This window comes from Oreochromis aureus, linkage group 22 (assembly GCF_013358895.1).
Source record: "Oreochromis aureus strain Israel breed Guangdong linkage group 22, ZZ_aureus, whole genome shotgun sequence".
In the NCBI taxonomy this organism is placed as follows: domain Eukaryota; kingdom Metazoa; phylum Chordata; class Actinopteri; order Cichliformes; family Cichlidae; genus Oreochromis; species Oreochromis aureus.
The window spans coordinates 36,987,472-36,999,571 of NC_052962.1; the positions used below are offsets into that span (position 1 = coordinate 36,987,472).

At 39.9% G+C, this 12,100-nt stretch overlaps 1 pseudogene and 3 gene segments (V, D, J or C); 2 read left to right on the forward strand and 2 right to left on the reverse strand.

The window, feature by feature from the left end:
* Positions 1-12,100, forward strand: part of LOC120435794 — a 281,387-nt pseudogene that overhangs the window by 137,415 nt on the left and 131,872 nt on the right.
* Positions 1,404-1,996, reverse strand: LOC120435798. The segment is given in 2 exon segments: positions 1,404-1,837; positions 1,945-1,996. Coding segments are annotated over 2 exon segments (384 nt in total).
* On the forward strand, positions 4,503-5,786 carry LOC120432762. The segment is given in 2 exon segments: positions 4,503-4,666; positions 5,351-5,786. Coding segments are annotated over 2 exon segments (459 nt in total).
* LOC120435797 lies at positions 6,790-7,293 on the reverse strand. The segment is given in 2 exon segments: positions 6,790-7,130; positions 7,238-7,293. Coding segments are annotated over 2 exon segments (384 nt in total).

Below are 12,100 nucleotides of genomic sequence, written 5' to 3' on the forward strand. Positions count from 1 at the left end.
TTAGGTTTTGATAGTTTGAGTCCCGCCATGTTCTCCTTTTGTTTGCATTTTGTCTTTTCATTAAATAAACTCACTCACATCAGTGCCTGCACTTGAGTCCGTTCTCTCTTCTCTCCACACGGTTGTGACAGAATCATTCAGTCATCATAGTATTGAGCAGAGACAGGGAGCTCTTGACCACCTGATGACTGACAGCCACCTCCCCTCTCTCTCCTGTCTTCCACCCCCAACAAACAGCCTGTGTTTCTGATGGAAGCTTTGAGTGTTCTGTGTGAAATCCTGAGTCAAAACCTTCATTAGTGAGTGCGAGTAAATGTGTGTGTCTGGTGTTATGAGTGCTGGCTGAGGTGTTTTTAAATAGTTGTAAATATCTTAATGCATGCTCAACCATCCAGGTGAGGAAATCCCCCAAAATTCTGTTCTTCTGGTCGTTGTGTTTTCAGTGAGAGAAAGTTTCATCACTTGGACGAGTAAAGAAACCTTTCTCCAACTAAAAATGGCACATCCGAAGAAAGAAAATCAACTTTTTTGGGACACTTGTAAATACTTTTGTAAATTAGATAACCTTTTCTCTGACGGTATATGTTGAACACTGCAGCAGCCTCATAGCAGTGAGCCTTTACTGTTGAAACCTGTGTTCCCTTGTATTTCCAGTAGGAGTTTAGGAAAACAAATGGATTTTTTTTACTTTTAGTTTGGCAGAGAAGATTAGGGACCTTTAGAGATCTTTTGTTTGTTATTTTGGCACAGCTCACTGCCAAAGTCAATAAACAGCTGCATTGCATTTACACTTGCTCAGAGATTTTGCTCTTTCTTGGGTGGAGTTGGAGTGGGGAGACACATTCTTGTTACACCGAGGATGCAACACACTTTTGCATAATTTAGTGAGCAGTAACAAACAATAAATGATTATTGAGGAGGTACAATTGTTCAGCATTTCACTGCACCTTACTGAGTGCTTCGATTTGCATCTTTCACACTGCTCTGTTCATAGAGATCTATAGATCTGTGTCCATAACAGAGAGTACAAAGATGTGTATTTTTTTGATTGCCTTTCTTACAATCCAATTTTAGAAAGTTGGGAGAAGGTTCTAAGAACATTTTGGAAGGTGGAATTTGTTTTGGTCAGCTCAGATCATGCCAGCAAGTTTATTAATCCCTGAGGAAAGTATGTAACTTTAATAAATATATGTAATAAAAATTTTATCGATGTCAGAGTCATGAAGATTACATGTTATATATCACATGTTCTCTCACTTTGTCTTTAGTAAATGAGATAAAAATGCAATATTAAAATGGGTTCAAATGCTGTGAACCTGCAATGAGAAAAGCAACGGTTTTGAAATGTTCAATAAAGTTTGAATAAAGTTAACTGTGTGTGTGTGTGTGTGTGTGTGTGTGTGTGTCCTCAGTGAACTGTATCAGTCTCTGCAGTATCTTCCAGCTGCAGCAGTCAGTTCAGTTTCTGTTCAGTCGGACTGAGGGAGGTTTTGTACGACTGTTTTTCACTGTGTGAACACACGCTGACTGTTGATAAGATGAGCACTCTGACAGTAATAAACTGCTGCATCTTCAGCCTGGACTCCACTGATGGTCAGAGTGAAGTCAGAGTTTGATCCACTGCCTGTAAAACGAGCTGGAATCCCTGATTTTCGAGTGGTAGCAAAGTAAATGAGCAATTTAGGAACTCCTCCATCTCTCTGTTGGTACCAGGCTAAAAGCTGATTGTTGTTCCAAACATGAACATCCTGACTGGTCCTACACTTGATGTTCACAGATCCTCCCACAGCAGAGCTCACTGATCCAGGCTGAGTCACTGTGATCTGTCCTCTGGACTCTGAGGATACAGAGACAAAAACATAAAGCAGCTTCATGGTTTTGTGGGCTTCATTTCAGAGGGACAGATGTTGATAGAGGAGAGGAGTTTGATTCTCTGGACTTTACCTGTGAAGCAGCAGCAGAGGAGAGTCCAGATGAGGACGCAGATCAAAGTCATGTTTTTGATGAGGAGGATTTCTGTGGCTTCTGTTGTGATGAAGGACAGCTGTCAGTCATCCAGTGTTCAACTCTCAGGACTATAAACTCTCCCAGAGCACTGGAGCATGGTGCTGCTGATGCAAAGTGCCTCTCTATGGAAATCATCTGACTCCAACATGACTACATAAGCAGTAATCATAATGGGAAAGCAAAGGTGTCATCTCAATCTGCCAGCATGTTTTGAGTAAAATGTAAAACGATAAAATTAATTTTAGTTGGTCTAGGATGCACTTTCCAGGTCCAAGCGTGTTTTCTTTCCGTTTTGTTTTTAGTCGTTTATTCATTGATTAATTCAGGATCTCTAAGTCTTTTCCTGATGTACAATCTGGTGTCGCACATTAAAAACAGATTAAACATTCATTCACCTACTGCTATAAAAGTGATAAATGACACCTTTAACGTAATGAACCTTGTGATGTGACTTTTCTCCTGGACTGACTCAAACGCAGGCTTGGATTAGTTTCATACTGGTGGTTAGTAACGGATCAGTCAAATTAACATTCTGATTGTATTTATATACATATGATTTACATTTTTCTTTTTTTACCAGATGCTCGAAAGTAATTGAATAACAGACCTAAAGCCATTTCATGGACAGACAGGACTTGTTTCCTCATTATTCCAAGATAAATGAAAAAGATAAAGTATTTAAGAGAGTATAAAGTATAAAAGTAAGTATAAAAGAGAGATCAAAATAAATTTAGGACTGTCCAAATCAACAATCTGTTATGGAACGGCTGTGTGCAGACAGGAAAAGGACCCAAAGTGCAGACTCCGGAGACAGACGTGAACTCAAAAAACAGCTTTAATGCTGAACTCAAAAGGGTAACAAAACTAGGAATACAAAATACACTTACACAGCTAGATAAGGGTAGATCACGACACGGACACAGAGAAACACAGGGCTTAAATACACAGAGGGAGCAATCAGGGAATGAGTAACAGGAGGGAAACACAGCTGGGGCAAATCAGGCCTAACAAAACAGGGGAAGCAAAACCAGATACATTAACATAAGACACGGACTTTCAAAGTAAAACAGGAAACATAACACAGACTGAACTAAAGACAGACTCACACGCAGGCACTGCAACAGAGGGAACAGAGACGTGGGACCAGGGCAGACACAGACACTGACTGGACACGGGGATATAGCAACTAAGGATTACACAGAGACATAAACCATAAGACAGAACTCTAACAAAGAAACCAAAGACTAGAAATGATAAATAATATAATAAACTCAAAACCCTGGGTCAGCGACCCAGGCATCCTAACACAATCTGATTCAGTCTTAAAATGAATGGATGTGCTGGGAAGCTCAGCAACACTAAAGAGACCCTAAAACCACAAAAGAAAACTGAAAATTCACAGTTAACAATTCACTTAAAAAACAACCCTTCATTTTAGGTCATTTACAATACAAATATATAAGTCTAAAACACTGTGTAGGAGGTAGCTGTATCATAGTCTCAAGTCTACTATCAAAGGAAACCTTCATGAAAGGAAACAGTTACTGGTTGTTGTTACACTCAAGAACTGGAAGACTGGATTAGACTTTACCAGTAAAACATTTAAAAGATCAGGAACAGTTCCAACATGAAGTTTTTTCAGCATGATTGGAAGAGAAAATTACAAAGGAGAAAAACTGATCTGAAGCAAATCACATCATCTGTCAAAGATGGTGGAGCCAAAGTTATGGCACTGATGTTTTTGGCTGCCAGTGTAGCTGGGCCACTAGTGTTTATTGATAATGTAACTGCTGATAGAGGTAGCAGGGTGAAATGTGAAGTGTACACAGCAATACTCTCTGCTCACATTCAACCAAGTGCTGCAACACTCACTGCACAACTCTTCACAGTATAAATGGATAATGACCCAAAGAAAACTGTAAAAAACACGTAAGACTTTCTTAGGCAAGGAAATAGGATATTTTTCAATGGTCAAGTCACCTTGTTTCACCTCAACAGAGCATGCTTTCCTGTAATGAAATACTAAACTGAATGCAGAGAGACCCACAAACAAGCAGAAATTAAATTTGGACTCAGTAAAGGCCGAGTAGCATCCCAAGGGAGGAAACAGCATTTGCTGATCTCCATGGGCTCTAGGCTTTAGGCAATCATTGTCTACAAAGGATTTATTTCCAAGTATCAAAAATTATTAAATTTGCAATGATCTTTTATATGTCCAATTAATTGTGTGCCTCTGAAAATGGAGGACCATGTTTAAATATGGCTGTGATTCCTAAACAGCTGATACAAAACTAAACTCCAAAAACTCCTCATGCCTTTAAAGGATAAGGAGCTTGAAGGTCTGCACTTCAATCACATCCTAATTGTTTGAGTCAGAATCAAGTGTGTTGGTGTACAGAGTAAAATTGCAAAAATTTCTCATCATCCAAAAAATTATGGATCTAACTGTATTTCATCTAACTGTGTATGGTGATAGTTGAAGAAACAATATCAGCTGAGTCATGGCTGCTGTGCAAACAGTGAATTATGTTGTTGAGTTTGTTTGTTTCAGAGTCAGAGAGCCGTGTCTCTCTACAGTCAGAGGTTTTTGTACGGCGGCTCAATGAGTTTGTATCACTGTGGTGGACTTTTGGTGGAGGAACCAGACTGAATGTTGGAAGTAAGTTTTTTTCTAGTTTAATTATCAAATACTGTATTTTTATTAAATAAAATTTAAAAAGTATTGTATGTATGAATAATCACTTTAGAAATTCAGGTATCAAATTTGTTTGAATCATTCTCTTATGACACATAGAGTAATTTAGATGAGATCTCACAAAATTTTATGTTTTCATTTTAGTCAAATTAAGAGAAAAAAGAATCTTGACTAGTAGAAAATAAAAGATAATCTCTGATTTGTTTAGTCTGTCAGTTATTGTTTGAAAATTAGTTTGAATTTATTTGACTTTTTAAATCCACTTTAAATGTAAATGAACAGATTTTGTACCTGAATATATTCCCTATTTATTTGTTTCCAGTTAATATTAATGTAAGTCATTTACAATATTGATGATTTTAAATTTGTTTTGTAAATGTTGCCACATCTGCTTCTTTTATTTCCAGTGTAGTTTGAACATATTTCAGGTCAAACTGTGTGATGATTCTCTCTGTGCTGATATGCATGAGAGCTTTCTTAAAGGGAAGTGAAACAATGTGTGAGTTAATGACTGGTGGAGCAGAAAAAACACCTGACAGAAACTTCTTAACGGAGAAAATCAGCTCTTACAGTAAAGGTGTCCGACTGTCTGTGGTTTGATTGACAGCTGTGTGCTCCCTGTGCTCTAAGCTGATTGGTGTCTCCTAGGTGATACCCGTCCCATCCTGACAGTGTTGCCCCCCTCCAGTGAGGAGCTACAGCAGGGGACTGCAACAATCACATGTCTGGCCAACAAGGGCTTCCCCTCAGACTGGAGTCTGTCCTGGAAGGTGGATGGCAGTGGCAGCATCAGCTGGGAGGAGAGCAGGAGCCCCGTGGTGCTGCAGAATGACGGCCTCTACAGCTGGAGCAGCACCCTGAGGCTCCCTGCAGACCGCTGGATGAAGGTGGGCTCTGTGACCTGTGAGGCCACCCAGGGCTGCCAGACTCTGGTCTCAGAGCCACTGAGGAGAGCCCAGTGTTCCCAGTCCTGACCTGACTCAACCTGATACTGGTTTAATGCTCTGTTTCTCAACTCTGTAACTGTCTCTCCATCTTTCTTTTTAAAGAACAAATAAAGACTAAAACTGTTATTTTCTTTCTCATAATGACAACATTCATGTTTTAGGTAATAAAGATGTTTTGCAAAGTGAATTTTGGTTGAATCAGACATTTTATTTTATTCAAATCTACAAACCTGCACTTGATGAATATATTTTTCATTTACATTTACAAGAATTTAGACCAACTCTGCACTCCAACATGATGTTTTTATTTTACACTGGTAAAATAAAACACGGGCTGAAAGAACCATTAAGGAGATCTGCATTTTGGCAAAAGCTGAAAAAGGAGTTTTAAAATTGTACAGGTTATTTTTATGTTTGTTCAAAGTTACATGAATGTGTGTGGTAGGTTGTTGGTGGTGTTGTTCACCTGTACCGGACAGACTGGTTCATTAAGCAATGCTGGGAGCTGGTTGCCACGGAAACGGTCTCACCAGACTACAAAGCAAGTCTAAAGAAGAAAGAGTCTTTAGTGTCTCTTATGAGCTGTTTGTTCTGAGGAGAACTCACAGACAGGAGAGTCAACGAGTACAAGGAGTGATTAGAAAGAATCTGAAGTACAAAGTTTTAAATTCATTGACGAACAAGGAGAAGATTAAATGAATGATGATATGAACAAATAATTGATAAATGAAAACAACTTCAGTTCAATAACAGATTTTTCTCTCATGTTAATATTTGATTATATGTTACAGTAAAATATTTGATTCACAAGTATATTGTTTTTATTTTGGCCCTCGCTGATCACATTTCCATATTTTTGTCTTCAGATTCTTATCTGTCTTGTTATAGATGTTGTGGCTTTGCTCCACTTGTAAGGTCAAAGGTCATTACAAAGATTGATCTTGGTTTCTGCTACTGGCCCACGTTTGTTCTTTACTTAATTAAGCACAAATCTATGCTGAATGTCATTGAGAAAAAGTTTGTGTGTGTGTGTGTGTGTGTGTGTGTGTCCTCAGTGAACTGTATCAGTCTCTGCAGTATCTTCCAGCTGCAGCAGTCACTTCAGTTTCTGTTCAGTCTGACTGAGGGAGGTTTTTGTACGACTGTTTTTCACTGTGTGAACACATACTGACTGTTGATATAGTGATCACTCTGACAATAATAAACTGCTGCATCTTCAGCCTGGACTCCACTGATGGTCAGAGTGAAGTCAGAGTTTGATCCACTGCCTGTAAAACGAGCTGGAATCCCTGATTGCCGACTGGTAGCAAAGTAAATGAGCAGTTTCAGAACTCCTCCATCTCTCTGTTGGTACCAGGCTAAAAGATGGTTGTTGTTCCAAACACGAACATCCTGACTGGTCCCACACTTGATGTTCACAGATCCTCCCACAGCAGAGCTCACTGCTCCAGGCTGAGTCACTGTGATCTGTCCTCTGGACTCTGAGGATACAGAGACAAAAACATAAAGCAGCTTCATGGTTTTGTGGGCTTCATTTCAGAGGGACAGATGTTGATAGAGGAGAGGAGTTTGATTCTCTGGACTTTACCTGTGAAGCAGCAGCAGAGGAGAGTCCAGATGAGGACGCAGATCAAAGTCATGTTTTTGATGAGGAGGATTTCTGTGGCTTCTGTTGTGATGAAGGACAGCTGTCAGTCATCCAGTGTTCAACTCTCAGGACTATAAACTCTCCCAGAGCACTGGAGCATGGTGCTGCTGATGCAAAGTGCCTCTCTATGGAAATCATCAGACTGACTTGGACTTGGATCAATCTGACGATGAGTCGATGAGTAATTCAATCCATCACAGTACTGAGCAGATATATCAGTTTGTTCTTCAGAATATTCTTATTCCAAAATATTTTCTATTATTTAAATGTTTGTTTTATGGTTCATTGATGGATTCACATGCTTATCATAATATTTAGTGAGGATATATCTGGATAAATTTAAAAATATGAATTAATGAGGTCAGAGGTTCATGCTGTAGAGTAGCTGAGCTCAGTCTCAGAAAGAGTGAGGAGCTCAGACATGTGGAGGTACAGTCACTGCTCTTTAATTCAAAGGAGTTCTTGTAAAACACAAACAGACACAATCAGTATCTTTTAAATGAGGCTGTTATCTCTGACAGCACTACCTATAACACCTCTTTCTGTAGCTATATGATCACAACCATGTGACATGTAACAGTGGGGCAGATCAAGCATCATTGTTCACTGCTGTTGATGTTTTTTTTAATCACAAATTACAAACAATTACACAACTGAATTCCAGCTTTATTAAAATGAATAAAATTAATGAATAAAACCCATCATGATAGAATCTCTGTTATCATCACAGACACTTTAGGTTCAAGAACATGTACCTGGATAAAAGGTGCTGTTGGAGGTAAAATCCACAGACTGAACTTATGACCTTCACATTTCTAACTCTTACAGAATTTAACGAGCAGAAACAAACAACTGATTGTTGAGAATTTATGATTGTTCAGCACTTTTCTGCACCGTACTGAGTGCTTACATTTTAGTCTTTCATGCTACTCTGTATACAAATCTGTACATCTGTGTCCATAACAGAGAGTGCCAAAATGGGTATTTTTGATTTGCCTTCTGTGGCAGAGGTGTGGTCCTTGGCTCAGCTGCAGGGGAGGAGTGGTACAGTGAGCTCAAGGGGGCGGTACCAGGAGGCAGGTGAGCCACAGGTGGTGGCGACTGACTGATGACGCTGTCTCTTTCTGTTCCTCTATATAGTGAAGACAGAGTCGAGCGGGGACGGGGAGAGCTGGACTGGAACAGATTGTGTTAGTTGAGTTCATAACTATCAGTAAAACACAATAATAGTGAGCACGATCATCGTGTGTGTTGTGTACTTTGACACCTTTCTAACAATCATATTTATGTGAAGTTGGGATAAGGTTCCAAGAAACTTAAAACCTCTGTGAAGTGTGAATGAGGTCAAAGGTCATGAAGCTCAAGTGTCAGCATTATAAATGAGCTTTTTAGGAGTTTCACCATTTTTCTGTTGGTACCAGAACATGTCATTACCTTCATCTACCCCGTGATTGGTTGTACATCTGAGAGTGATGAAGACAAATTAACTTCTTTTGATGAAATAATACAAACCATGTTTGTTTTTTTCCAGAAACACCAACAGTGACATTTGGAGGGGGTTCCCCACATGTTTTTGTTTTGTTGATTTTTTTTGTAATGTGTGTTACACGTGTGGCATGCCACTATACTGTGGAGAACAACAGTCACTTAAGGGGGGAAAACGCTCGTCCCAAACGAGTTTGAAGGCATTTCTTGTGTGTCAAAAAGTGGTTTTAGTTTCAGGGTTACAGTTAGGTTATGGTTAGGCATTCACTTTTGATAGTTAAGGTTATAGTAAGCAGCTAGGGAACGCATTATGTCAATTAGATATCCTCACTAAGATATGAAAACCAGTGTATTTCTTTGAGTGTGTGTACTCAGTCAACTGTATCAAACTCTGCACTTGAGAGAGGTTTTTGTATGACGGCTTTTCACTGTGTGAACACATGCTGGCTGTTAATGTAGTGTTCACTCTGACAGTAATAAACTGCTGCATCTTCAGCCTGGACTCCACTGATGGTCAGAGTGAAGTCAGAGTTTGATCCACTGCCTGTAAAACGAGCTGGAATCCCTGATTGTCGAGTGCTAGCAAAGTAAATGAGCAGTTTAGGAACTGCTCCATCTCTCTGTTGGTACCAGGCTAAAAGCTGATTGTTGTTCCAAACATGAACATTTTGACTGGTCCCACACTTGATGTTCACAGTTCCTCCCACAGCAGAGCTCACTGCTCCAGGCTGAGTCACTGTGATCTGTCCTCTGGACTCTGAGGATACAGAGACAAAAACATAAAGCAGCTTCATGGTTTTGTGGGCTTCATTTCAGAGGGACAGATGTTGATAGAGGAGAGGAGTTTGATTCTCTGGACTTTACCTGTGAAGCAGCAGCAGAGGAGAGTCCAGATGAGGACGCAGATCAAAGTCATGTTTTTGATGAGGAGGATTTCTGTGGCTTCTGTTGTGATGAAGGACAGCTGTCAGTCATCCAGTGTTCAACTCTCAGGACTATAAACTCTCCCAGAGCACTAGAGCATGGTGCTGCTGATGCAAAGTGCCTCTCTATGGAAATCATCTGACTGACTCCAACATGACTACATAAGCAGTCATCACAATGGGAATGCAAAGGTGTCATTTCAATCTGCCAGCATGTTTTGAGTAAAATGTAAAATGATAAAGTTAATTTTAGTTGGTCTAGGATGCACTTTCCAGGTCCAAGTGTGTTTTGTTTTTAGTCTGTTATTGATTGATTCATTCAGGATCTCTAAGTCTTTTCCTGATGTTCAATCTGGTATCACACATTAAAAACAGATTTAAACATTCATTCACCTACTGCTATGAAAGTGATAAGTCACATCTTTAAGGTAATGAATCTTGTGGTGTGACTTGGATCAGTCAAATTAACATAATCAAGATCTCAGAGTCAGTTTTCTAAAGTTCTGATTGTATTTATATACATATAATTTACATTTTTCTTTTTTTACCAGATGCTCAAAAGTAACAGCTGACCTAAAGCCATTTCATGGACAGACAGGACTTGTTTCCTCATTATTTCAGATAAATTAAAAAGATAGAGTATTTATCAGTATATGAGTTCAAGAGATCAACTCATATACTGATAAATACATATACTTGTATTTATCAGCATGAGGACCAAAGAGATTATGAATTGACTGAAAAACCAAAACAATCATAAAAGAGAGATAAAAAAAAAAAAATCAGGACTGTCCAAATCAACAATCTGATTCAGTCTTAAAATGAATGGATGTGCTGGGAAGCTCAGCAACACTAAAGAGACCCTACCTTCATTAAAGGAAACAGTTACTGGTTGTTGTTACGCTCAAGAACTGGAAGTCTGGATTAGACTTTGCCAGTAAAACATTTAAAAGATCAGGAACAGTTCCAACATGAAGTTTTTTCAGCATGATTGGAAGAGAAAATTACAAAGGAGAAAAACTCATCTGAAGCAAATCACATCATCTGTCAAAGATGTTGGAGCCAAAGTTATGGCACTGATGTTTTTGGCTGCCAGTGTAGCTGGGCCACTAGTGTTTATTGATAATGTTACTGCTGATAGAGGTAGCAGGGTGAAATGTAAAGTGTACACAGCTATACTCTCTGCTCACATTCAACCAAGTGCTGCAACACTCACTGCACAACCCTTCACAGTGCAAATGGATAATGACCCAAAGAAAACTGGAAAAAAAACACCTAAGACTTTCTTAGGCAAGGAAAGAGGATATTTTTAATGGTCAAGTCACCTTGTTTCACCTCAACAGAGCATGCTTTCCTGTAATTAAATACTAAACTGAATGCAGAGAGACCCACAAACAAGCAGACATTAAATTTAGACTCAGTAAAGGCCTAGTTAGAGCAGAGCGATATGACCAAAAATATTTATCACGATATACGTTTGAAAATTTGTGATAACGATATAACTGACGATATAATTGACACTAGACAAAATACTTTACAACTCCACAACTTTATTCATGCCAAAAAAAAAAAAATCAACGTATTTTCACTTAAACAAGCAGCTGTTTTTTATGTGCATTAAAGTTATATAAAAATTTAACAGTGCAAATTCCTTGCATCGTCGCTGAAAACTGGTCTACAAGACCGGTCCATCAAAGTTAGCTGACTTGGGACGAGACTAGGCACAGATTCCACTAACTGTTACTGTTACATATTGGCAAAAGATGGCGGCGCGCACAGACGCAGCGGCCTGGAGCTCCTACATTTTTGCACTTTTGGTGGCACTGTGTATCATTTCACACAGTCTGGGTTTACTTCAGTACAACAGAGATGATCTACTACAACTATTACAACTAAGCCGTGGAGATCTTCAACTAACATCCGAGTATCTCATCCCCGGAGATCGTCAAGCAACCCCGGGCTACCCGCAACAGTGAGCCGCGAGGAGGAGACGCTGCGGCGGAGGCAGAAGAGAGGCAGGCGGGAGGCCTGTGGGCACGGCTAAAGGCTAGTCCGTTCAAACCACCACTCCCGACCATATTCCTCTCCAATGCTCGTTCAATCCGTTTCAAACTGGATGAAATACGACTGCAGATCGCCACCCGACGGACTTTCAACAACTGTTCGTGCATGATTTTCACTGAAACCTGGCTGGACAGCGCCATTCCCGACGCCGGCGGCTATTGAGCTAGCAGGCCGCACCGCCTACCGAGCCGACAGGTCTGCGGACTCTGGTAAGAAGACCGGCGGGGGGCTGTGCATCTATATCAACAACTTTTGGTGCACGAACGTCACGGTAACGGACAGACTGTGCAGTACAGAGGCAGAACTGTTGGTGTTAAAGTGCCGTCCATTC